The sequence below is a fragment of the Acinonyx jubatus genome, chromosome C2, assembly GCF_027475565.1.
Source record: "Acinonyx jubatus isolate Ajub_Pintada_27869175 chromosome C2, VMU_Ajub_asm_v1.0, whole genome shotgun sequence".
NCBI classification, from domain to species: domain Eukaryota; kingdom Metazoa; phylum Chordata; class Mammalia; order Carnivora; family Felidae; genus Acinonyx; species Acinonyx jubatus.
In genome coordinates, this window is record NC_069384.1 from 93,016,561 (window position 1) to 93,044,261 (window position 27,701).

At 40.7% G+C, this 27,701-nt stretch overlaps 1 protein-coding gene across 7 annotated transcripts in view; it reads left to right on the plus strand.

Annotated features, from left to right (window-relative positions):
* Window positions 1-27,701, plus strand: part of PLD1 (phospholipase D1) — a 204,939-nt gene that overhangs the window by 54,220 nt on the left and 123,018 nt on the right. For 6 of the 7 annotated variants that reach the window (XM_027061438.2, XM_027061439.2, XM_053221207.1 and 3 more), the window contains exons 2-5: window positions 20,997-21,187; window positions 21,448-21,575; window positions 26,220-26,365; window positions 26,627-26,732. In XM_027061438.2, the coding sequence (XP_026917239.1) occupies window positions 21,028-21,187; window positions 21,448-21,575; window positions 26,220-26,365; window positions 26,627-26,732 (540 nt within the window). In that variant the 5' untranslated portion in view covers window positions 20,997-21,027. Of the gene's footprint in view, window positions 1-20,996; window positions 21,188-21,447; window positions 21,576-26,219; window positions 26,366-26,626; window positions 26,733-27,701 lie in introns of those variants that run through there. The other variant, XM_027061441.2, reaches the window with a different exon arrangement.

Sequence of the window (27,701 nt, forward strand, 5' to 3'; positions counted from 1 at the left end):
GCCCCAAGATGATGAATTCTTTAAAAAAATGTTTATTTATTTTTGAGAGGGAGCGAGAGGGAGCGAGAGAGGGAGCGAGAGAGAGGCAGGCAGAGCATGAGCCAGGGAGGGGCAGAGAGAGAGAGGGAGACAGAATCTGAAGCAGGTTCCAGGCTCTGAGCATTAGCACAGAGCCTGACGTGGGGCTTGCACTCATGAACCGTGAGATCATGATCTGAGCATAAGTCTGATGCTTAACCGACTGAGCCACCCAAGTGCCCTGGAAGATGATGAATTCTAATTTGATCATAATGAGTTCATCCAATGGGGAAGTTCATAGGCAGATGGATATATAGTTCTGAAGCTTAGGAGAAAGAACAAGGCTGGAAACAGATATTGAGGGCCCAGTAGACACTGGTAACTAGGAATACAGAGATGGCTTCTGCCTTCAGGAAGCTTTCAGTCTTTCAGAAGAGGCAGAGGCATGGACTCTGTGAAGAGGAATGTACTCAATGGTGTTTTCCCCCATTAGCCATTGAAATACCAAAGAAAGGAAATCTCAGCATGCATTGTAACTGAGAGGTGGGTAGAGTGGAAAAGCATGATCCCAGGACTCAGGAAAAATACTAGCATATAAAATTGAGCAGAAGAATAGCCTCCAAGAAAATTCCATCTCAGTGGCTGGAGAAGGAGGAGGACCCCTGGAAGAATGTGGGAGCATGAAAGCCAAGAGAAGACATGGAGTCAAGAAGAATGGAGTGCAGGGTTATGCAACAGGAAGTTAGCAGAAAACAAGCACGGGGAGGTGACCTTTGGGTGGCACAGTATACGGGTGGTTCCGGACTTTGGTGAAAGCTGGCAGAGTATAGAGGTAGAAGCCAGGTGCAGTGGGTTGAAGGATGAAGGATGAGGGAGGAGTGATGAAATACAAGGAGTAAGTAGACAACTTTCTGAAGCAGTTTGCCTCTAAACGGGGGGGAGCTAGTAGGATAGAGTCAGCTGAGGTTGGAGTCCAGCTGAATTCTTCTTCTGCACCCATGTTTGAAAACCCCAGGGAGGGGGACACCTGGGTGACTCAGTCAGGGAAGCATCCAACTTTGGCTCAGGTCAGGATCTCCTAGTTCATGAGTTCGAGCCCTGCATCAGGCTCTCTGCCATCAGTGCAGAGCCCGCTTCAGATCCCCCGTCCCCCTCTACCATTGCACCTACTCTGCTCGCACGCGCTCTTTCAATCTTTCTTAAAAAAATATATATACATGTGTGTATATGTATATATGTGTATATAGATACACGTGTGTATGTGTATATATATATATGTGTGTGTGTGTATACGTGTGTGTGTATACGTGTGTGTGTGTATACGTGTGTGTGTGTATGCGTGTGTGTGTATGCGTGTGTGTGTATGCGTGTGTGTGTATGCGTGTGTGTGTGCGTATGTGTGTGCGTATGTGTGTGCGTATGTGTGTGCGTATGCGTGTGTGCGTATGTGTGTGTATGCGTGTGTACACGTGTGTGTGTATACGTGTGTGTGCATGCGTGTGTGTGCGTGTGTGTATATATATATACACACATACGTGTATATATATATATACATATATACGTATATACGTATATACGTATATACGTATATATATTAAAAAAAAAATCCTTGGGGAGGGGGCCAAGAAGTCAGAGCGTTGAATTGGCCCAGGGTTCGGTTTTTCAGGTGATTGCAACGGAAGGACAGTGGGACCATCAAGGAGAGGTTTTCAGCAAGAGAGGAGTTAGAGTCGTGGACCATGTGCTCTTAGCTGGATGAACAGGGGCATAAGGGCTGGCACGGGCTGTGGGAGCAGGAACAGCTTGTCCGAGGTGCAGTCGTTGCTGGGTGTCAAAGGTGTGTTTGGATACAAGTTGGATACAGGCACCTGTGAGGAGCCTGAATGCAAAGAGTTAATCAGGCAGTCTTGCTGCTATTCCACCAAAATAGATGGTGGTCTCCTGGTTTTAAGGATGAAAGAGTCACAGGGCAGATCTGTAGCCATTTCATCATGAGCCCTAAATTTGAGATGTTTTGTGGGCTTGGTGGGAGAATACGATGCCACTAATCATATGTGTTCGTCCATCCCACCAGAGGAAGATGGAAATGGTATCTCTATTGTCCTGGCTATGTTAGTTCTTTTTCTAGACTGACTTCTTTTGTTAAAAATTAATTAAAATCTGTTTATGTCCCTTCTAATAAGTAGTTTGGTTAGGCACAAAGCATGTAGAACAGTTTTCAGCTATCAGGTTTTGATGAGGAGAGTTTATAGAGTATTGTGTCCTTCTGAATATGAAGATAGTAGCTTACAGGAGGGAATGTACAGAGCAGGGAATGTGACATTTAGGAGTCATGATATGATTCTCAGACCTAATACTTACACAGTATGACCCTGGTCGGACCTCTTGATCATTTTAAATCTTTGCTTCTTCAGCTGAAAAGAAGGTGAAAAATAATAGTTTGCCCGCAGAATGAGGAAAATTGGATATGATGTATATGTGAAAAATACTTTGTAATCTGGAAAGCAGTATGCTCACGTTCTCTGTTTTGCCCATATTGTGAGCTGTTCTAAGTCTTAATTCACATTTATTCATTCCTCCTTTGGTCTATAGTTCCTGAGAGTCCAGAAGACACTAGGAACTGGGAATCTAGAGATGACCTGTCCCTTCAGGGAACTGAGAATCTTCTAGAGGAGGCAGAGGCCAAGCAGAAAGAGTGTTCTCAGTGGACTCCCTTAAATGCTGTAGAAGCAGTGAGGAGAGGCATCTAAAACAGCCTGGGAGGTCAGGGGAGGCTTCCTGGAGGAGGTGGCACCTGTGAGGAGCCTGAATACAAAGAGTTAATCAGGAAAAGAAGGAGGGTGGAAGAAGGCAAAGCTACAGAGGGAGCAGCCTTTTGGGAGGCTGAGAGGTCGGAGAGCATGGAGCATGTTTGGCTCAGTCCGGCTGAGCAGGGAAACATAATACCTTCCAAAGCTTGACTGTGAAATCACAGCAAAAGAGAAGTGAGAAGTACAGGGGACCATACGTATAAATGAGGTGCTTTGAGGATGTTTTAAGTGGTAATAGGAAGAAATATGAGAGCAGGGAGGTTGATAAGGGAGTTGATTAATGGAAAGGAGGGTTTGAAAGAAGCCCGGGCTTGAGAGCTGGGCCAAGTGGGAAGAGGGGCTGTCTTCTGGGGCTTTGGTGGGAAGGAGGCAAATACATGGAGTAAGGTGAGGAACAACGAGAGGGTTCCTTCCTTAAAGTGCCTCTTCTCACAGTGTAGGAAGATATGTGAGGTATTCCTGGAGCCCAGCACGGTGGGTGCTCAGGACGTTGTGGTTGCTCAGTAAATAGCTGCTGATTGAATTACCATCATCCTGGCCGCTTGAGAAGCCCCACAGACAGAGTGGCGTGACTGGAGAGCACAGTGATGTGCCAGTCTGGCTGGCACGCACTGCCTGTCTCCAGTGCACTGAAGTTGGGCAGCCTCTCTTGCAGTTTGCCATTGCTTGTTAGCGCCGATACGGTCCCTGTGCTTTTGATCCCCAGGGATGTTGCAGAGTTGGGTGTCGCTAGAAAATTCTGTTCCTTGGCGACAGTCACGGGAGTGACGGTTTCTTGAGCAATCCCACACTAGTTTTTTCCAGTGAGGCTGGCAGCCTGTCCACACCTACTGAGCAGAGTCTGGCTGCAGCCGAGACAAAAGCGGTTCATCCTGCCTATCTGGTCGTCCTTCTTACACATACTGGACGTGGTTCAGAGCTGCATTATGTGGAAACAAGCCGGCCACAAAACAGACTTGTGTGAGCATGCAGGGGACAAAAGAGGCCTGAGTTCTAGACTTGCCTCTGTTTTCTCTGCATGACCCTGGGCCTCTGTCTTCTCAGTGCATTGAAGGAGGTTGGACCAATGGATTGCACAGATCATCATCATCACTGACCAAGTTTTGTATCCGTTGGTTTCATTAGTCCGGAGATTGTATCCTCATTTCTTACTTCGTGTCTGCCACGAAATATATGTGCCACAGGTATATTGAATCAGATTGCATTAGCTTTTCTTTCTTCTCAGGTACGTGCATATGCGCAAAGTAAAATAGTGTCCGTTGATCATGTAATTTACTTGTTCATTCAGTTCATTTCTTCTCAACAAGTGCTAAAGATCTGAGACAGATCATACTTGACGTCTTTCAGAAATGGCAAGGAGCTTGAAACCCCTGAAGAGAGAGTTCAGAGGAATTGAGAAACTTTCCTGAGGCTCAAAGGAGACAGTGGCTATGCTCCCATAGTGGGGCTGGCCATGGGGATATGTCTAGAGAGTCTGTTACACAAGTTCGACACATGGTCATTTGGGGTCTCCAAGGAGCTTACAGCTCAGGAAGAATGAAACAGACACAAACAGATGACTTCACCTTAGCAAAAGACGTTGCATTTGTATGATGGCCACCAAAGGAACAGCAGATTTGCTAAGTTTTCTACTTTCCACAATTTGTTTGGCATTTAGGAAACATGTCTGTTACCAGGTTTTGTTTTTTCACTTCTCTTGGCTAGAATGTCAGTGGTTGATTGATGTACCTTTCCCATTAATGTGACTAATAGAGAACAGTAATATTTATAATATCAATTATGTATTGAGTTCTTACTCTGTGCCAGGTACCAGATTAAGTACTTTATTAGATCCTATTAGATAAGATCAGTCTCATTTTATAGATGACAGAACTGAGGCTCAGAGAGGCCCAGAGTAATGTAAGTAAAGCAAGAGGCTACTGGTTCTAAGACTCATAAGTGGTAGAACCAGGTAAGAGGCTCTGTCCTTTTTTTTTTTTTTTTTTTTTAAATATTTCTTTAAGTTTATTTATTTTGAGAGAGAATGTGAGCAGTGGAGGGGCAGAGAGGGAGAGAGAATCCCAAGTAGGCTCCATGCTGTCAGCGCAGAGCCTGACATGGGCTTGAACCCCCACATGGTGAGATCATGGCCTGAGCCAAAAACAGGAGTCGGATGCTTAACCAAGTGAGCCACCCAGGTGCCCCAAGAACCTCTGTTTTTAAGCCAACTGGGCTCACTCAGTGTCTGTACGTTGTTTTCAGATAGGCCAAAGGAATGAGTGCGGATAGATCATGGAGAATTAAGGAAGATGGGGGTCTTGTGACAGGCTAACCCTGGTGGATTCAAAGTTCTCACCTAATTTTTAATTTTTATTGACTGGGTTTGTTTTTGTTGTTGTTTTTGTTGTTGTTGTTTGCTCAGAAAAGAGTTTTGAGTGCTTACTGTGCACTGTGGGGATGACCCGGTTGCCTGTCCCCAAGAGTTTACAACATCACAGAGGACATGAGGCGTGCCCCCAAACCTCTGAGATATAAGCGCCACCGAAAACTTAGAAACCAGATGATGCAAAGCTTAGTCAAGAGAGATGTTGTCTCTACCTGCAGGGGATGGGTTGGGAGAGTCAGCAAAGTTTCAGTAAGAGGAAATGTGGAAAGTCCCAGCAGGCAGAGACGTGGAGGATGGGAGGGTATTTAAAGTGACAGAAGATGCCCGGGTGGGGAAAAGACCAGGGCCAAATGTAGAGTTATGTGCATAATTATAATTCAAACACTCAGGTAACCACTACTGAGATCAAGAAAAAGAACTGTGCCAGCCACTTCAGAAGCCGGCCTCATATGCCCCATCTCAATGCCAACCTCTCAATCCCCAAAATTATCACTATCTTTGTATTTCTTGATAGTTTTATCACCTCAGTGTGCAGCCCTAGACACTAGGGTTTAATCTTGCTTGTTTTATCATTTTCTTACTTGGTATGTATTTTGAGCCCATTTTAATCTACAGATTCTCTTGCATCCTTTTCTTTTCCTTATAATTTTTCTTGAATAAAATCTTGGGCTGTTTGACCTATAGACTTGCCCATGGTCTGAATTTTGCTGGTTGTATCCTCATGGTACAGTTCAGTATGCCCCTCTGTATTTCCTTCTGTAAATTGGCAGTTGGCTTCAGAGGCCTGATCAGATGGAGGCTCAATCCCTAGGACCCATTTGGCCAGACAAATGAGTAGCAAGTGAGTATAACTTGAGTAGGAGCTTGGGCCAAAAAGGCATTTTGAGTAGAGATCAGAAATCCAAATGCTATAATCGTGATCTTGGGCTATGTATGGTCCAACTCTCTCTCTCTCTCTCTCTCTCTCTCTCTGTGTGTGTGTGTGTGTGTGTGTAGGGGGCAGGGAAACTAGAAGGGCTACTTTGTAGGTTTTGGAACCAGGGGACAGCATCTTCACAGGTATCTTTTCCAGTCACATATCTACATGGAAGTGACTGTATTGGTCACAATGTTAAAACGGTGGACTAAGGAGTGTCTGAAGTCTTGAAATATTATGCAGATGGTTGGTTGTCCTTTTCTTTAGTACTGTGCTATAAAGTTGCTAAGAATTTCCCATAAATGCTCTGTAAGTAAAACTATGTGATATGGAATGGTAAGTTCATAGTATACATACTTTTGTGACTAGCATACAAATATCATAAGTCTAGACAGAAATATGAGTCTTAAATCAAGAAGAATAAAAAGAACAAATCTAAGTAAAAGGAAGAAATCTAAGAAGGTTATATGTTGAAAGAGAGGGAGATTTGTACTTAAGAAAATCTGAAAATACTCACTTTTTCCAGATGGCTTATTGAAAACTGCTACCATAAGTAGAATTTATTTATTTTTATTATTTTTTAAAGTTTATTTATTTATGTAATCTCTATACCCATCATGGGGCTTGAACCCATGACCCTGAGATCAAGAGTCACATGCTCTTCCGACTGAGCCAGCCAGGTGTCCCTACCATGAATAAAATTTAAATAAGGCAGTGGTCTCACAAGTATTATTTCTTTCTTTATTTTTTTAGTTTATTTACTTATCTTTTGAGAGACAAGAGAGAGTGTGAGCAGGGAAGGGACAGAGAGAGAGGGAAAGTCCCAAGCAGTCTCCGTGCTGTCAGTGCAGAGCCCGACATGGGGTTTGAACTCCTGAAACTGAGATCATGACCTGAGCTGAAATCAAGAGTTGGACGCTCAACCAATTGGGCCACCCAGGTGTCCCTCACAAGTATTATTCCTTAGAGGAACTTCTCGGTGTCCTTATTCCCCTTGTGTTGCATTTGAAAAGTAAGAAGACTAGTTTATAATAATGGCAACTAATATGCACATGGCACTTAGTTTGGGCCAGATATTCCATTTTTAGCATCTTATATGTTAACTAATTTAATCTTACAACAACCCAATAAAGTAGGCATTATGACGCTTCCCATTGTATGGACTGGAAATTGAGGCATAGAGAGGTTAAGTTACTTGTTTAAGTTTATACAACCAGTAAGTGGGGAATGGACATACAAACTTAGGTAGCTGTATCATTCTAGTGCACTACCCCTAGGCTAGAATCCAGGTGGGAGCTGGGGCCAGTGGCTCAGGTATTTCTCTAATAGGGAGGCTACATATCTGTTTTCAGTCTGATATATCTGTTCTTAGTTTCAGGAGAGCTCAGAAGTAAGTCCTGGCCCCACTGCACACTGCAGACAAATGACCCAATACGTGGTCCCTCTCCTTTTTCTTTGACCCTTGATTTACTCACCTCTGCTGTAGAAGGAATAATAATACTTCCCTTATAGAGTGTTCTGAAGATCAGTGAGATTGAGTATTGGAGAATGTGTTAAAAGAAGTAAAATGTTATGTTGGCTATAATGTTAATAATATGCATTATCATCATCACTTCTCTATTTTTGAGGAACTTGTGAAAAGAGCTTCATTTTATTTGAAATATTTGGACTTCTAGAATAAAGAGAGGGGGCTTCCTAATTTTGACTACTTTGGTGTTAAGGAGAGGAAATTTTCAAATGAACATATTAAGGCTTTCCTGTTTTAAAAGTTTAATCGAAACAACTTTAATAACTCCTTCAAGAAGGCAAAAGCAAATTTAGCTTCAGTTTTGATGATTGTTTTCCCTCACCTGAGCATCACTATCATTAATAGTGGAAGCTCCAACGTTATAGATAAGAGCCATGGATCGTCAAGGCTCCACTCGGAAGGTTTAGTTGCCTGAAAAAAGGCCAGGTTTGGGGTGCCTGAGTGGCTCAGTTGGTTGAGCGTTCAAGTCTTGATTTGGGCTCACGTCATGATCCTAGGGTTGTGGGATTGAGCCCCATGTTGAACTCTGTGCTGAACATGGAGCCTGCTTAAGATTCTCTCTCTCTCTCTCTCTCTCTCTCTCTCTCTCTCTCTCTCTCTGTCTCTCTCTCTCTCTTTCTCTCCCTCCCTCTGTCCCTTCCCCTCCGCCCCCACTCACACATGCGTTTTCTCTCTCTCTCTTTCCCTCTCTCTCTCTCTCTCTCTCTCAATAAAATAAAATAAAGGCCAGATTTGCTTTCAGTTCCAGTACAGGCCCATTTAACTTTATCTTTTTAGCATTGGTGTTGAACCAGTCCCCAAACACGGCCAACATTTGTGCATGCCAACTGTTGATTTTTAGGGTAAATCAGATTAGAGTTTACAAATATACAAGCATTCCCGAGGGTGGGTGAGGGATGTTGTGGAACAAAGCACTTCACAGTATTTTACATATTACCTTGTTAGTGGGTCCCCAGTATCGGCTGAATATAGAAAGAATAGTGAATTTCATTTTTGCAAAGAATGTAACAATAATTAACCAAGATTGGATTTAAAGACATTAGTAAAATGTCACTTATATTTGATAGTTTTTAAATTTGTCTTAAATGAAATGTTTCAAAAGTACAGATTAACATTTAGGAAACAAAAACCTATGTACCTATAACATCCAGATTTAACAGGTTTTATTATTTAGACCTATATCCTTCTGAATTGAAATAAGAAGCAAAGAAAATGTTACGGGTATATTAAATCCTCTTAGTACCCCTTCCTAATTGCACTCTTTCCCATCCTTGCTCTCTAAAGGTGACTACTCTTCTGAAGTTGTTGTATATTATTTCCTCAATTCCTTTTATGTCCTACTTCTACATATGTCAATGGACAACATACAGGATTGTGCTGTGTATTTTTTAATCTTAAACAAAAGTTCTAAGGTGTCTTTTTTTTCACCAAACTTTGTGTTGAGATTTATTCATGTTGATACATGTAGTTCTGATCCATTTATTTTCTCTGTTGTATAGTATTTCATTAAAAATATTATTTATTCATTCTCTGATAAATGGACACTCTCGTCCAGTTTTCTTTACTGTGAACAGTGCTTCAGTGCTCATTCATAATACATTTTCTTATGTAAACTCACCCATCGTTGAGTTTCTTGGGGAATATATTTAGGGGAAGAATTGCTGGCAGTGGCTTATGCCTTCTTCAAGTTTATTGCCAAATATCTTTCCAATGGGTTATTTTAACTCCCATTTGTATCAAGCAGTGCATGAGAGTTCCATTACCTTACTGATACATTATAATTTCTGACTTGCAAAAATTTTCCTAATTCAATGGATATGAAAAAGTATCTTACTGTTTTAATATGACTTCTCTGATTACTGGGAAGGTTAAACATGTTTAAAGATTCACTGTAAATTTAGAATTCTTCCTCTGTGAGTTGCCTGTGTATATTCCTGGTTTATTTCCTGTTGGCCTTTGGATCTTCTTCTTTATGTATTTATAGGAGTACTTTGTATATTCTATGTATATCTTCTCCAAACTTGGACTTGTTGTTTAATTTTGCCATTTGTGTAACAAGTTTTAAATTTTAGTGTAGTTAAATTTATTAGCTTTTCCTTCATGGTTTGTGCCTTTTATGTCTTGCTAAGATTCTTTTGTGACCCTGAGGTCATAAAGACATTCTTCTGTAGGTTAATATTTTCCTTATTCATATTTAGGACATTAATCAACATAGAAATTATTCTTATGGGAGCTGTGAGATAGAGAACTAATTTTATTGTGTATTTCTTTGTGAATTGCTGGTAGTGCTAGCATTATTTATTGAGGGTTTATTCTTTCTTTACTAATTGTTTTCCATGCCACTCTCGTCATAAACCAAGACCTGTATATGCATAGGTTTGTTTTGGGGGTCACTATTTGGTTCTCTGTGTCTCTTTCTCTGTTAGTACCATGCCATTTTAATCTCTCCAGCTTTTTTTTTTAAGTTTATTTGTTGAGAGAAGAGAGAGAGAGAGAGAGAGAGAAAGAACTAGGGAGGGACAGAGAGAGAGAGAGAGAACTGGGGAGGGACAGAGAGAAAGAAAGAACTGGGGAGAGACAGAGAGAGAGAGAGAACTGGGGAGGGACAGAGAGAGAACTGGGGAGGGACAGAGAGAGGGAGAGAGAATCCCAAACAGGCTCTTCCTTGTCAGTGCAGAGCCCAGTGTGGGGTTTGAACTCACAAAGTAAGATTGTGACCTGAGCCAAAACCAAGAGTTGGACGCTTAACTGACTGAGCCACCCAGGCACCCCTATAATAATTCTTGATATCTGGTTGGACAAGGCTTATTTGCCTATTCTTAATTCTCTTCTGTTATGAATTTTAGGGTCATATTGTCAAGTTCTCTGAGAAATTCTTTGAAATTTGAATTAGTAGATTAGTTTCAGGAAAAATAACATATATTCATTTATTTGGTTCCATATTTATCAAGTTTGGGGATATAATTTTATTGTCTTATAGCCTCCATTCGTTTCTGATGAGAGATGAGTGGTCCTTAGTATGGTTCTCTTAAATTTTGTAAGTCCTTTTTGTCTGGCTGCTTTTGACATCTTCTCTTTTCTTTATATGCTAGCAGCTTGGTTTTATTGTGCATAGATGTGATTTTCTTTGTATTTTTTCCTGCTTGGGATTCACCAAATTTCCTCAATCTGTAAATTTATTTTGTTTACCAAATTTGATAAAATTTGTGGCCATTATTTCTTTAAACTTTTTTTTCGCCCTCATTTTTTCTCTAGCCCAACTTTCTGGGCCTGAAATTACATGTATGTTGGATCTTTTGATGTTATCACATAAGTCACTGGGGCTTTGCTCATTTGTTAGAAACCTTCCCCCTCCCCTTCATCTGTTCTTCGGATTGGATAATTTCTAGTGATCTGTCTTCAATTTCACGGATTTCTTCTGTCATTGCTATTCTGTTAAGCCCATCCAATGAATTTTTCTTTTATTGAGATTCCCTTTACATTCTTGAGCTTATTATAATAGTTGCTTTAAAATCCTTATCAGTTGATTTTAACATCTTAGAATGAGTCTTTATTAACAATAGCCTTTTCTCTTCAGGATGAGTCATGTTTTTCTGTTTCTATATCCATGTCCAATAGTTTTAGGTGACATTATGACTGAGATATTGTAGAAGCTCAATTCAGTTCTGTTCAAGAGGTTTGTTGTTGGTTTTTTTTTGTTTTGTTTTGTTTTGTTTTTTTTGTTTTTTTTTTGGTTTTTGAGTGGGCAGTTGATTAGGCTGGACTTAAACTCCAAACTCTGCCTTTCCTGTGGTGGGCAGCTGCGGAAACCTCTGTTGAAGTCACTTTGGTACTATGAGTTGCTTTGGAGTGTACCCACGCCTGCATGGTTCAAAGTCAGCCTGTGCAGAATTTGACACTCCTCCTCTGTGGCTCTCCTTTCCAAGGTTTCCCACTTCAGTTTTCAGCTGCTGTGAAAGCCAGGAAACCTGTTATCTGGTTCTCCAAGCCAGCAGGATTATGGATTTTCTGAGTTTTAGTCACCCAACCTGGCTCGGACTTAGTCTGCCTTTAGACAAAAGCGGTGCCATTCTTTTCTTCCAAATGTAGATTACTTTCCATTTCCTGCTTCTTTCTGGTTGTTCTGTAGCCAGTTATTTTTTATAATTGAATTGGTAGTCCTCATCTGCGGGATGGCTGGCGGATCTAATAGGGGCTACACCACCATCACTGAAAGGCAGAAATTGGAATCCTAGATCAGTTTTATATAAAGTTTCTCATTTTGTAGTTACCTCAGTTCCATGCAGTTTCTGCCCAGGGCTGCTGGGTACAGTTCTTCTAGTCTCTTTTAAACAGTGTAACTCTTTGAGGCTCTAGGTTATTCGGGGAGTCCAGCTTCCAGGCACCTGCCTCCTATCGTCCTGGGGTCATGTCTTCTAACATTCATGTGGGGACATACCTGTAATCTCAGCTCTTTTATCCAAGACCAAAACCCCTGGGCACCTTCAGCTTCAGTTCCAGTATACTCATCTGACTTTCATTTGTTTCTTCATCCTTGCAAATTGAAGGTTTTCCTTCATGATTGCTTTTGTTGTTGCTGCCTTAGCTTTTATCCTTAACTAAGTATTTTTAAAATATGATTACAGTTTATTCAGCAATTCTGTGTTTGTACTGGGAAAGAGACAGCTACATCAGCTTAATCCATTTTGTTTTCAGACATTTGTGGCAGTGTTTTCTATAGTGTGTGACATCAGACCATCCTCAGAATTCAATTCTGACTGCTAGTTCTTGTCCTCAGGAGGGGACTGGGCTCTGATGTGGGTACCAGGGACTCGGTCAGAGGCATAACTAACATTATTTCAGCATCTGTTAGAGCCCCAACTCCAAGCCACTCACTTTATATCATTTAATTCTTCCAATTCTTTACTTCCAACAGCATTACCCGTTTATAGATTAGGAGACTGAGACTTAGAGATATAGAGATTTAGAGACTTGTTTCAGCATAAGGAGATTCAGAATTCAAGCTGTTTGACTCAAAATCACATACCTTCAGTGATAGTCTGCTGCCTCCACAGATACTTTTTCTAAGTATGTGAATGGGTAAAAAAAATAAGACTTTGCTGTGTTTATCAGCAGCCATGACAAAATTTGAGGGCTCATTAGCGCGGGGGAATGTCTGGAGGAGTCTACACATGTGTTTGCCAGCTCCATTCTTCTCATTGGCGAGATTTGTGGGATATCACAGAAAATGCTCAGTTTTGCCTCAACTCACTCAGAAGGAAGTTGTTTCTTCCTTTGGAGAGAAGTGAAAGGGAGGATTCATAAGAAGTTTAGACAGCTGGAAAGAACTTTAATGACAAAGTCTACATGAGGCAATGCAGGTTCTTCCTGAATGGGGCTGCCATCATAAGATGCAAAGATCAGTTTTAAGAAAAAAGAAAGCAATGATAGTAGAAAATGATAAAGTCAAACCTTTGAATTCACAGTTTAGCTTCTTAATCAACATGTGTTCTTATCAAAACCAACATGCACCCACTAAAACTAATATTTAATATTTTGAGCCAGTGAAAGAAAAATTTTCTTAAAACCATTTTTATTTTGGAAAAAGTATTTATTTTGTTCATGTGCACGCACTGAATCATTGGTGGTCTAAGTCTACCTTAGCGAGAAAAAGGTTTACTTAGTTTTTCAAGGAGCACATTATTTGTTCCTATAAATTCATGTGTAGGTAGCTTCCTCTCCTATAGACCCAGCACAATACATAGGTATTCTGCTCTTGGCCATAAAAAATTGCCCATAAACACAAAATGATGTTATTTTCAGAAGTCTGATCACAGTTTTTAAGCCGTGTTAATTACCTTTTTATTTTAATAAATAATATACCTTTATTTTAATAATATGCCTATACCTAAAATAATATACCTATATTTTAATAAAGAATTTTCCCTGAGGGATCCTTATTGATTTAAGTCAATCCATTGCTTATACAAAGTCTCTCACATACACTTAATAAACTTTGGAATTAAGAGGGGGCCCTCCCCTCCAAATACAAATGTTTATATGTATTGCCATTAATAGAAGCAGGAGCAAATCTTACTTAGGTGTTTGCTCAGAACATCTAAATTCCCTTGGCATTTGGGGTAGGTTTTTATCTCCTGGATGGGGTTGCTTAGAATGTATTGTTTTCTCTGGCATTTAGTGATGCTGAAAGGGGAGTCTTTTTTCCAATAATGTCTCTGTTGTATTCATTTCAGTGTTTAGGTGAGGAAACTGAGCACTAAAGTGACTTTGTCCAGGTTAATCAAGGCAACAATAGGAGCAAATGAGGCAGTTGTCTCCCATCAGGTTTCTGTGTGACCTTGAGCTAGTCATTTAGCCTGTCTGTGCCCTCAGTTGCCTTGTCTGTCAAAAGGGGCTAGGAATAGTAAAGGCGGTGGAGTTAACGCAGGCGAACCTCCTAGATCAGTGTCTGACACAAAAGCACCATGCAAGTTTTCTTTTTATTATTACCAGTAACTTCACAGAATGGATGTCTACAGGAGGCAGGATGGTTCATGGTTCCTGTTGGTTTCAACACTACCCTAGTCCGAGTTTCCTGGATAATAGAGTCTGAGCTAAGGTTGCATGGTGGGCTTTATCCAGCAGCAACAGTGAGGGTTGAAGGGAAGAGAGAGGGAAGGAACATGAAAGGTGGTGCATTGCCTGGCTGCCATAGCTTCACAAGAAAATCAGCCCATTGCTCAGTCACATAGAAAGCTTCTAGCTTGGCTGTGTGGTACCCATGTGCTCAGTGCAGTCAGGCAGGGAGGGGAGGGGAGGGGAGGGGCATGTGTCCACCAGCACCTTAACTCCCCTGATCTCATAGGCTGTGTAACTCAGTTCCCCATGCTCCCTCTGCCCATACACACAACTCTGGAGGTGACTGGGTTCCAGCTCTAGTGTAGCACTGCTGTCTCGGAATCAGAAGCCTGAGGATGAGCCAGTGTCTCTGTGGGTCTGGCCAGAGGTGGGTGGAGCTGGGGTGCTGGAGCCACACCAGCTCCTGCTGGACCATGTGCTGTGCATGCTGTGCAGGAGCCCTGCCCTCAGCCTGAAGGAGGCAGAGATGGATGGTGGTGTGAGGAGAAGAGGGGACAGTGGCAGTGATGTGTATCTCCGTGGAGCCCAGTGGCAGAGGCTGGGGAGGCAGGCAGTGTGGAACCATCAGTGTGGTCTCTGCCCGGGACCAGCCTTGCCACTCACCTCTGTGCAGCCTCAGTAAGCTTCTGTCCTCAATTCTAAGTGAGATTATCACGCGAATTAGAAGAAATATACATAACGTGCCTTTAGTGCTTGGCCCAGAATAGACAATAAATGACAGGGGATACTTTCCTATCTACCTATATTTGAAATAGAGATCACTTTCCCTTAACACTTGTATTTGCCTCTGGAAATAAAACATCCACTTGAATTCAAAGTTATGACTGAGATGAACCAAAGGAGGCTGGTACTACAGCAAAGGGGAATATTTAACCCTAGGGCATGTCAATGGAAATGGCTAAGAAAGCTTATGGCAGAGAAGAGAGGCCATCCAAGGAAGTCAAAGGATTCAGGGAAAATCATGAGAATCAAGAAATGATTCCATGCTAAAATTTGTTTTGTGTAATTATAGATTTGTTTTTCTTTTTAGCTAGGGAAAAGGGAGAACACACGGTTTCCAACTCTTGTCCCGTGGGCACAGTGAGGCTAGGTTATTTAGCACCATCATCTGCAATCTTGACCCTCAGGAAGGATAGCAGTGTCAGTGTTAGACCAAATGGAGGCTGTGATAGGAAACCAGGAAGGAAGGATAAGCAAACGGGAGATTGCTACGCTCTGGGGGCCCCAAGGTCAGATCAGATCTGAAACTCAGAGGGAGGATAGTGTTTGGGAATCATACTTATAGTTCCTGGAACCATAGAAGTGACAGCAAGTCTGAGTTCAAAGGCTATGCACAGAAGGGACTATGATTCCACAGAGCATCTCCTTTTCCTGATATGGGTACAAGCAGAACACGGAAACAGAACAGGGGGATGGCTTTCGAGTCAGCCAGAGCTGTGCTGAGAGCTGACTTACTGACCTTCGGACTTGTCACCTTGGTCAGCCTGTCTTGTTATCTGTAAAGGGGGAATAGCAGCCATACCTCCATCATGACCTTGTTGTGAGGACGTGTGAAAAGCTCTTGGTGGAAGCCTGGCACACAGTTAGCTCTGACAGCAGTTCACTGTCTTACTTGCTACTGCTTCAGCAGCCTGTGTATTTCTTGCAGGTTATATTCCTCTTGGAGTTCTTTCAACCAGATGGCTTTTCCATCTGAGAGTATCTGTGGTATATGAAGGAAATGTCTTTGTGGGATTCACTGGATAACCTGGAGCTGACTGGTTTCTCAGTAGATACCTCACTGATGAAGTCATTTAATCAATAAATATTGATTGAGCAGGTGCTCAGCAAGGTGTTGGGGGTAAACAGTCTGGCTCTCACCCTCCCCCACCTTAGAGTGTCCTCATCTGGTGGGATGAGGGGCGCGTCAGCACCTCAGCTCATGATTACTGCTCAGTGGAAGGGCTTCTTAAACTAAGGTTTTGAAAGGGACATCCGTGAACCTATGAAAATATATGCAAAATACTGTGTGTCAGGATATATTCATTTTTTTCTGGGGTTGGGGGTCCATAAATCTCATCAAAGCCACAAAGGGTACTGGACCTAAAAGGGAGCAGGAGTCACTGCCACGGACAAAAGGGACACTGTAATGCCTTACCAGCCAGGGAGAGGAAGATGAGGCCAGGGAGATGTGCAAAGAACAGGAAATGCATTAACTGGGCTTGACTGCTTAATGCCTGGTGATTGTTTTTTTCACTCAAAGTCTTGGTGGCTTCTCTCCAAATGGGGGAATTGAGTTCAGAAAATTTCAGGACTGGTTAAATGGGAGAGCCCTATTCTTAGAGGAGCCCATCCAGGAAGACAGTTGCTAGATGGTACATTAATTTGGGAGCTAACTAAGAGATGAAAGGCAGGATATTTTCTAGCCTGTCAGCCCTGAAAAATACTGAAATGAAAGAAACTTTCCTAAGGTTAATTTTCAGGGGCCACCTGTTAATAGAATTCAAGGGAATATTAGCAACCTGGACTACTTTGGCCTGTAGATGTGTGTGCATTATGACACTGGTTCCTCAAGCTTCCTGAGGGGGAAAATGTAGGTGGCACTGTTTCCATTTTACAGATGAGATGCTGAAACCCTGGAGGCTGCGGGTTGCCCAGGTTACACTGATAAAAAGGGGAGAACAACCATGGTCATCTGGCCTGTCCCCTCCACCACGGACATTTAATTATCTGTCCAAGGTGCATAATAAGCCCTCCATTGATATTTGTGGAACTAATGTTCTTTTATTAAAAAAAATCAAAGATCCAAGTAAACACCAAGAATTTTTTTAAAATTTTTTTGATGTGTTATTTTCTCAAAATATATCATCTGGAATGTAAACTATGATAATATCATTTACTTTATCCAAAGTCAGCTCAACTAAAAAAATATTTATCCAAGGTTTAGTGTGTCACCAGAGATTGAGTTTAGTACTTGAATCCACATTTACGATGTTTGCATTTCAAGGAACATCGAGTCAGTTCTGTACAAATCATTGCTATATAATGTATTTGGGGGAGGTTATGTAGTATGGGTCCACCAATTAATTTCATCATAATGAAAAATGGGAAAACAAGAAATCCCCATGACTCAGTTTGGTTTTAAATGATCTAATTATAATTCATTTCACGTTCAAACATGACTCTTGGTTTGGAAATCCATTCCATTTATTTCTCTAGGTAAGCACAAATAATGTATTGGAAAAAAATATGGGGAACTCTGCATGTTCTGTTAGAAAGGGAAACAAGAAGTAAATCGGTTACCTTCACAAAATGAGTGTTAAGTTTTGGGTTATTGTTGTTCCTTTTTGAGCTGTTTTACTCTATGAGCATGTAAAATGGGAGTGAAAGTCTTCAGTGTCTGTCCCTCCTGCTAGCCCCAGTTCTACTTCTGGCTGGGTAAGTAGCTGGACTTTGGAGCCAGATCGACCAGGGTTGGGTCCAGCTCCATCACTTCCCAGCTGCACGGCTCTGGGCAAGTTGCCCATCTAAGCTTCTCATCTTAAAAATGGGGGTAAGAATAGGACTCAGCTCCTAAGGTTATTGTGAGGATTCAAGGAGATCATGCGATTAATCTTTTTGAATAGTGGCTGGCATTTAGTATGTACTCAGCTAATATTGAGTAATGTTAATATTTATTTTAATATTAGTAGTTATATTTGATAGTCTGTATTTTAGCGAAGGCATTGCATATATATATTATATATATAGTCTTATTGTATTTTAGCACGAAGGCATTGCACATATATATTATATATATATACATATATATACAATACAATATAGACTATCAAATATATACAATAAGACTATCAAATATATATATACAATAAGACTATCATATATATATTTACTAATATATATACAAATATATATACATATATATATACATATCAGTATATACATATACTATCAAATAGGAAAATATCTGCTTCCTTTGATGTCCTATTTTCCAGTGATGTTGAAAATGAAGATCAGAAAAAACTCTAGAGTTCTCTGATTTCACCCCTGAATAACGGGAAGTAATTAAATGTTCCCTGCAAAAAATTTTAATTCTAGTATTCAATACCAGAAAAGAAAAAAAAAACCCTATTTACTTTCCAGATAGAGATGCAAACAAAAATAAAACACAGCTGCTGTTACTGCTCCATGGGCACCATCTCTACTTGGTACCAAGAGAGATAATGATCTTGCAGTATAATTTTATAAGGAGATAATGAAATCAATTACATTATCTCGAGGGTAAACACTGAAGGCCTTATCCCATTGCTGGTTAAGATGGACTGTAACTGTGGCAGCTGCTCACCCACCGTTATAGATTATTTTGGATGAGAGAAAACATGGGCTAATAAATTAAGATTTGACAACATAGGAGTGTCGATGGCCTTACAGTTTGATATTCAAGAATGAAAGCAGCAATACAATTGATGGATAAAAATTCAACACAAAGCAACCACAGACATGAGTGAAGGCAGTGATAGACAAACAATTTGGTTCATTTTGATTATTAAATTGTAAAGTTTTCACAAAAGCTTAGAAAAAAAATCTGCAAACCGTTTGGGTCCACTGAAACTCCATGTGATCTTATAAAATATTATGAACCACAAAAATAGGAGGCTAAGAAGAAATATAGGAGGCTGTCGGGATATGTTTCTATTAATTATAATGACTATAGAGTTAGTAGGATTCCTTCCAAGGTATGGTGATTGAAGTAGATAACATCTTTTGTTGTTATGATACTTAAACTTTATAGAAAAGATTAATTTATAGACATTCAACCCATTAAATAAAATCAATAATTATGAACTTCTATAACCAAGTCCGTGAGATTTCAGGGCCAGAAAATCTGCTTTATAAATAAGTGAATTCAACACTGACACAAGTTGCGTGACCTTGGGCAAGTTCCTTATCTAACTCTTTCAGAATAATCATAAATACCAGGTAGTATCGTATTAAATAAGTGTGCTAAAATTGTGCTTATTAGCACATAGTAAAAACTTGAATATAAATGATAAGAGGCTTCCTTTCTGCTTCTTTTCTCACTCTTAAGTTTTTTACAAGTTTACATGCTTCTTTTCTTTCTTTTTGAAAAATGATTTTTATTTTAGCTTGATCTAGTGACTCTGTACTATTTATTCCAGTTATCTTGCAGTGTATAATTATTCTAGTCTCTATATCTTAAATTTAACATGCATTTTAACAGACACTCTGTCCAAAAGAAAAGTCATTGGAATAACCCTTGCTTTCCTTTGCTGTGCTAGGAAAGTTGGCAGAGTTAACCATAAGACAGTTTAATCAATAGAAAAGGGCTTACAAATTCATGAGTAGCAACGATATGATGTAATTTCTTACTTGTTTTTCCTTGTCTCATTTCCTTTAAGTTTCTCATTACCTTGTATTTTAAATAAAGCAAAACTTGGCTCACAGTTGGCATCTAGTAAGTGTTTGTTGAATCGAGAAGGAAGGAAATTAATATTTTAATTGTGACCAGAGGCAACAAGCTCCTCGATGGAAGCTGAACAGACAGTCATTAAATTATGTAGATTAGGAAACATCTGCCACCTGCTTCTCGTATTTGTATGAAGAACTACTTGGGTTAATTTCTTAGGTTAAAGTAAGTACATTATAAGGGGAAGCTGAGGAATATATATAGCATTTTTTTGTCTGTAGTTAAGGTTCCAGTGTTAAAAGGACCTTAGAGGAGATGGCTCAACCTCCTTAGTTTATTACCAAGAGGAGTTACCAAGGCCCTGAGAGTGTAAATGGGCCCATCCCGAGGTGCTGAGCATCAGGAGGAGGTCATTTCCTATTCTTCCCATTTGAATCTTGCCCAAGAGCACTTGTTTTACTGAAACTTCCATCTGTTCCAGGGGCATTTACATATCTACCAAAACTATACGGAAAGATAAAGACTGTGGTTGAGAAGATCAGCTTTTGGGTCAGAGAGACCTGGTTTTTAAATCCGTTCACTACTTCCTAGCTCTGTGACTTTGGACGCAAATTACGTAATCTCTCTATGCCTCAGTAAAGACTTGTGTTATTAAATGTCGAAATGAGATAGAACTGGTTTTCTTCAAAAAGGAGAGAAGTACGATTTGAGCACCTCCAGTATCTCAGAATAGGTAGACTAATCAATTACCTTTCAAGACACATACATTATTATAAGTCATGGAAAGTCATGGCCCAAACCTCATGTTTCGAAAAGATAGTATTTACACTTTGCTTGGAAATGTGGAAATGGTTATGCTGTCATGAAAATGTCTTAAATCTGCTTATTGAAATTGTTGTAAAATGCCCTAAAATGTCTTTAGAAAATATTTAAAGTTGCTTAATTTCACGTGATATTTTTCCGTGTGTTTGTTAGAGTTAAGTATCAATTTATTTTCTCTGAATAACCATTCCCAAACCAGTCACCCTGGAGTCTCCTCATTTATCCAACTTAATGAAATTGGGTGAAAGCTATGCTGGCATTTATTCAATGTAGTGTTTCTCTTTCGTACTTGCTTGTGATTAAGGATCTCACTCCAATTTAATTTACAGGCTAGGAATCTTTTAAATGTTAAAGAGGAAAATAAATGAAAACATTGTTTGACTAAACTGGGGCTCACACAGAGCTAGTTCACTTGTTTCCATATGCTGTATCTAAGCCTGGATTCATATTGTAGAATAGGGTTTTATTTGACCAAAATAATAAATCCTTGTAACCCCCCCTTTTTTTCCCAGCCCCTTTGCTCTTACCCTGTCTGAAGCCAACATGTCACTGAAAAATGAGCCAAGAGTAAATACCTCTGCACTGCAGAAAATCGCTGCTGACATGAGTAATTTGATAGAAAATCTGGACACACGGGAGCTGCACTTTGAGGGAGAAGAGGTGGATTATGATGTGTCTCCCAGCGATCCCAAGATACAGGAAGGTAAAGACTGGTGGTCTGAGCGAGAAGAGAGTTTCTCAGAGTTGCCTGGCAGAGAGCAGATTTGAAATAACCAGCAAATGATTGATCATCCTTGCTGATGTCCTACCCTGGGCTGAGACCATTTCACTAGCTGTATTCTTGTTGTAGAAGGTTATGATTCTTAAACAGATGCCCATAAAAGGCAAGTTATGCTAATATCGTGTATTCTTACAATATCATTGTGTCCTTGCAATAACTTTATTTACTTGTTTATTTTTTAGTGTGTATTCCTTTCTCTGCTATTTATAAGACTCAAGGATTTAAGGAGCCTAATATACAGACGTATCTCACCGGCTGTCCAATAAAAGCCCAAGTTCTGGAAGTGGAGCGCTTTACATCTACAACAAGGGTCAGAGCATTTATGGACTCACCTTGTATTGGTCCACGTATACCAATTAACACACTGACTTCCATTTTCCTTCCTCATAGCTATGATATGTTTTTAGCTTTTTTTTTTTTCAAATCACTTGTCAGTCCTATTCATCTCTCAAGAATTTGCTTTCCATTTAGTCTTGATTCTCATACGCTTTTTCCTCACTCTGGAAAATGCTTTTTTTTTTTTTTAAATACACACCTAAGGCAATTTATAACTTTGATAAATTGCTGAGTGCCGCTCCTAGTCCTCCTCTCTCCTCAATTTTCTGTTTAACGTGGGCTCTTGGGGCATCACTATTCCATCTAGACCGTCACATAGAAGCCAAGGAAGAGTTTAGCTTTCTTAATGCTGGTTTAGCAAGAAAATAATGATGCTGCCTGGCTCTTGAAAGAAAAAGAAAAAAAGCCAGGATGTTGGACTGACCAGTGTCATTACCCAGAGACGGTGCTGAGAGAATACTGCTGGCATCTTCTGCTGCTCTCTGATCTGCTCCTGGCACCTGTCCTTTAGGTCTGTTCGTGGGGCCTGAGTGCTGGAAGGCGGCTTCCATGAAGATGACTTCATCAAGCAAAGCATCACTCTTTGGTGTGGATTAGACTAGGTTGTGAGGGGAGCCACCATTGCTCTGTTACTGACTGTACATCACAGTTGTCAGTCTGATAAGTAGAGGGCATTGCTGCAGGCAGGTGGCCTTTGTCCCCTCAGGTTGAGCTCTGGCGACGGCAGACTAAGGCCACCTTTGCTCCTGCCTCAGGGGAAGTGTAGAACAGCCTTTCTCCAGAGACAGGTTCTGTCTGCCTTTCCTCCTTGTCTTTTGCAGAGTGGCATGTGTTACCTGGGTCCTGATAGTTTTGCTTAGTGGCCTGTCCTGACCTACCTGTGTGTATGTTCTGACTCCTAACACCCACCTTTGTGTGCAGCCTTTCCTTTAGGCCCTTTATATGAAGGGGGGGTCTCTACCTCCCTGATATACCACTGAGCACAATGCACTCAGAAATGTCTCTGATGTGGCCTTTGCCTTCTTAGTTTGCCTACCAGCTTTTAACTTCAGAGGGGATACGCATGCTCAGAGGGTGAAATGCCCAGACTCCAGAGCCAGACTGCATGGTTGAAATCCTGTCTTTGTTTTGTGATCTCCAAAAGTTACTTAATCTTTCTGTTTGTCAGTTTTCACATGTGAATAATGCTAAATAATGGATGTAACGGTGCCCACCGTATAGGTTTCTTATGAGGACTTAATAATAATAATACACAGCATTATGCAAGGGTATTGCGTATTGTATTGTTGGGGAGCAAGAATGTTCTGTCTGTTTCCAAGATCCTCCTAGCTGGACTAAGACTCAAATTGACATGAGACCCATTAACATGGGTCAAATTTGATTTCGTTAAGTATGGGCAATCCACACAGACGTGGAAATTCCAAAGACAGGCACGTCTGGGACTTCAAAGAGAAAGAATGCAATTCACAGGGAGATGACAAAGAGCAAATGTTTGGTAACAAATGTTTACCAGGCCACTTGGAAATAGTGGGACATATGGAGGACTTTGATCAAACAGGCCTTGCTAGTTCTTCCCTGTCTACCATAGCTGGTTCATCATATAATCTGTGATGGTGGCTCTACTCCTGGAGCAGGTCCTCTAGCTCAATTCTTTCTAGGCGCTTGAGGGGGAGGTAAAGAGCTTTTCCTGGGTCTGCTGGGTTTTGACTGGTTTTTAACTCAAAGTAGTCTTCATGACAAAGTGGCCCATCTTGGGGTGGCCCATCCTTGGCCCTTATAGTATTACATAAGCATACACTAATACTACATATTATTATTAATAGTAGGTGTCTCCTAAGATTATTCACAAAGATAAATAAATATTCAAGACCCCCAAACCAGGGACTTCTCTGTGCTTGGACTCTTCTTCTGTTAGTTAGGTGAGATTGGTTTAGTCCTATTCTAATCTGAGTCTGTGTGAGAAAGCTAAGGATCATCTTTTTAAATTTCTTTTTAATGTTTATCTATTTTGAGAGAAAACGAGAGACAGCACACACGTGCATGCAGGAGATGGGCAGAGAGAGAATGCTAAGCAGGTTCCGCACTCTTACTGCAGAACCCGATGTGGGGCTTGATCTCACACTGTAAGATCCTGACCTGAGCTGAAATTAAGAGTCGGATGCTTAATTGACTGAGTCACTGAGGCGCCCCGCTAAGGATCATCATTATCCTACTTCGTGTTTAGTTTACTAAGAAATATGAACTAAAGTCATGCAGTATAAATGTGATTCCAGGTAAATAAAAACACACTTTTTCTAATTACTGAACACATTCTATGTGCTAGCTCAAGGCAAGGCCCTTCTCTTTTCATTTCTGTGACAGCCCAATGAGGTAGGTGTTCTTCAGGCCCTCTCAGGCTGGAGATCTTCCATTTGCCCTCCAGTGCCTCCTCCTACCTTTTTCTACCCTATGCTCTGCCCCTCAGGGCTCTCTGCTTTTGTCCTCTGGTAGGGCTCAGACAGTGAAGAGCCCAGATAGGAGATTGGGGTTACCTTGGGCTGACTGTGTCCCTTGACCAAAGGCACCCCTTTCCCCAAGGCAGCCATCCTTACATGGTTCTCTCCTTCTTGTTCCAGTACCTGGCCCTGCATCTTGTTCCTTCAGGACTAGGAATGCCTTCAGAGTCCCAGGTTACTGTCCTTCCTTTATGGTTTCCTTACCCCTATCACATCTTTATAAGCAGTCCCTTTATTAAAACTCTTCAGATTATTCCAATTCCAGAGAATTCCAATAATTCGGCTGGGATGTTGTCTGACAGAAGTGACGCTTGGCTGAGGCATCACAGCTGGTAGGCTGCACCACAGGGTTTCAGACCTTTAAAATCTTCAAGAAGGATGTGGCAGCTTGTTTTCATCGTATCATACCACCTGACAATTGCTAAGAAGTTTGGTGTACAAAGTCTTGTATTTATATGTGAGGGATAAAACTTGGCATTTGAAAAAGTTTTGAAGTATTCAGTTTTTGTAGATTGGTAAATATAATCCTTGGAAATGTAGTAGCTTTCCTAAATTGTATAATTTTTCTTATTTATTTGGTTCATCTTAAATTGAGCATTTTTCACTTGAATGCAAAGTTTCTGGCCACTCAGAATTTTCCTGCATTCTTCTCTGTGACACATGATGGAGGATGACACCTGTAGTAATGTAAAAGTGAACGTAAAGTAAAAGGCAACATATAATATTGAACCCCAGAACTGTTTTTTTTTTCTACTTCCGGTTGTAGTAATTGTCATGAATCCTAACTAGAGGAGAAGCAAATGCTACATTTGAATATTTACCAGTGATATGGCTGGATTTCAGACTTAAGAGCACAAGTTGCATTGATACTCTTGCTCATATTTTATATAGTAAAGCATGGCCACTCTGTGTAGATGTAGAAGTTAGCAAAATAGGACTGTGGGGGATGCCTGGGTGGCTCAGTTGGTTAAGCATCCAACCTCAGCTCAGGTCATGATCTCGTGGTTCATGAGTTTGAGCCCCTCATCAGGCTCTGTGCAGACAGCTCAGAGCCTAGAGCCTGCTTTGGATTCCGTGTCTCCCTCTCTCTCTGCCCTCCCCAACTTGCTCTCTGTCTCGGTCTCTCTCTGTCTCTCTCAAAAACAAATGAACATTAAAAAAAATTTTTAAAGATTAAAAAAAAATAGGACTGAGGGCCAGGAATCACGCATGTGGTTGCTGACACCAGAGCCTGGATAAATAAAGTAGCAGAGGAGACATTTATTTTCTCCTACCCCCAACATCTTTGGTGCCTAAATCTTCCAGGAAGGGCCAGTGTCCTTTGGGTAGTCCAGAGTGCCCACTGCCTAGCCACCCTACACACCATCCCCCTGTTCATGGAACTTCCTTCAAGATCTCCTCCGCTTTATAAACATCCCTCAGTCTCCTAACACTTCGTACTATATCAAAACTATCCCCCAGGCCTGTTAGCTCTGATTGAAATCATTACCAAGATATATTTGCATTTTAATAAGAAATATTTTTTAAAATTTTAAATGGGGATTCATTTTAGTTAAGTAATTGGGAAAAATATTTTGTGTGTAGTCTTTTACTTTTTGCCTCTAATCATCCTGTACCTTGTTGGTCACTGGTGGTCCTTCAGAGCAAGGAGATGTTGTAGACAGGGATGGACCTTGGAATATGTTTCAGAAGGAGAAGGCATTCATGTCATCTGTGAAGGACGAGTAGCTGGCTAAGATCATGCTCCTGGAATCCATTTCCTCCAGCTTTCCTCTCACCTGCTCCAGTGGTCTGTTCACTGTTTATACTTTGGGACAAGCAAAATCACCCCTGATATCTAATTAGGGTCTTCACTCATTGTCTCCTTTACCTGATTTCTTGTTTCAGGGCTGTGTATGTGTGTATTTAGAGCAATACGACTTGTGGAAGTTTATCTTTGGTGTGATTCAGAGTTTGTCTTATGTATATTATATACATTATATATATATATATGTATATATAGTTAAGGAAATTTTATTTCTGTAAACACTTGTTTTAGGAAACATCTTGTCTGAGCTATTGTTCATTGAAAGACTTTAGACTTTGTTATCTAAAATATCAATCATTTTTATTGATCACTGTAGGTACCAAGTATCAATCTTTACACTATTGAATTAACACATGGGGAATTTAAATGGCAAGTTAAGAGGAAATTCAAACACTTTCAAGAATTTCATAGAGAGCTGCTCAAGTACAAAGCTTTTATCCGAATCCCCATTCCCACCAGAAGGTAACTGTTTCAGAATTAATTATAAAGTTATCCCAGTATGCAAGCTGGATGGAAAGAGTATTTTATCTATATTATGGGTTAACTTGTCCGTTGTTGGTGGATATTTCTATTAAACAGGCTCTTCTAAAAATAAGCATAAAATGCTTTTATGCTCATATTTATGCTTTAATTTAAATGAGAGTAATACTCAAAGAATAATAAATGTTTCCATTGTGTGTGTGTGTGTGTGTGTGTGTGTGTGTGTGTGTGTGTGTGTGTTAGGCACACGTTTAGAAGACAGAATGTCAAAGAAGAGCCTCGAGAGATGCCAAGTTTGCCCCGTTCATCTGAAAACATGATCAGAGAAGAACAATTCTTCGGTAGAAGGGTAAGCCCTTTCAGTCTTCTGTTGTTCAAAATATAATTTTGCAGCACTGTAGAAACATGGCGGCTCCTGGGAGGTGAGGGGGACCTGGCTGCAACTTTTCTTTCCCCCTGATCCCTCACCCAGGCTAGCTTAGCATCTTTGGAACTTGTTAGGCAGCCTTCTTCTCCAGGTCAGAATGGCTGCACTCAGAATGGTTGCATTTCCCAGAAGAGGAAGAGTGTTCTATGAAGAAGTTTTCCTCTGCAGGAACGTCTTTGGGCTGGTTGTGAGTCAAGCTTGAGCTCACCATTGAGGGTTTTGAGATATACTCCTTTAAAAGCATTTATTTCTATCCATTTGCTCCAGACTTCATAGTAGCTTGTCCCAAGTATATGTGAAGTCTAATTACCAAACTATAAGTGGGCCCTTAGGGTCAGAGAAGAGTAGGACAGAAGCCCCAGGAGCAGGTGCTCTGCCTCAGTGATATGGTGCCACACAGGGTGGAAGATGAATTGTTTTTCAGTAGAAAATTAACAAGGAGGGGCGCCTGGGTGGCTCAGTCAGTTAAGCGGCTGACTTCGGCTCAGGTCATGATCTTGCGGTCCGTGAGTTCGAGCTCCGTGTCGGGCTCTGTGCTGACAGCTCAGAGCCTGGAGCCTGCTTCGGATTCTGTGTCTCCCCCTCTCTCTGACCCTCCCCTGTTCATGCTCTGTCTCTCTCTGTCTCAAAAATAAATAAAAGTTAAAAAAAAATTAAAAAAAAAAAAAAGAAAATTAACAAGGAAATATCAGTTCTGTTTTGTAATCTGAAACTTTTATCCTGAAAGGATATTTGACTTCTCCTTTGTATAGTTGTCATCTTGTTTAAAATCCTTTTAGGGATCTAGAATACATATTTTCCATGATACATGGACATATAAAACTCTACAGTTTGGGGTTACTATGTGCACTTACATGAAAATGCAGCTGAAAATGAGAAGCTGTGGCTTTA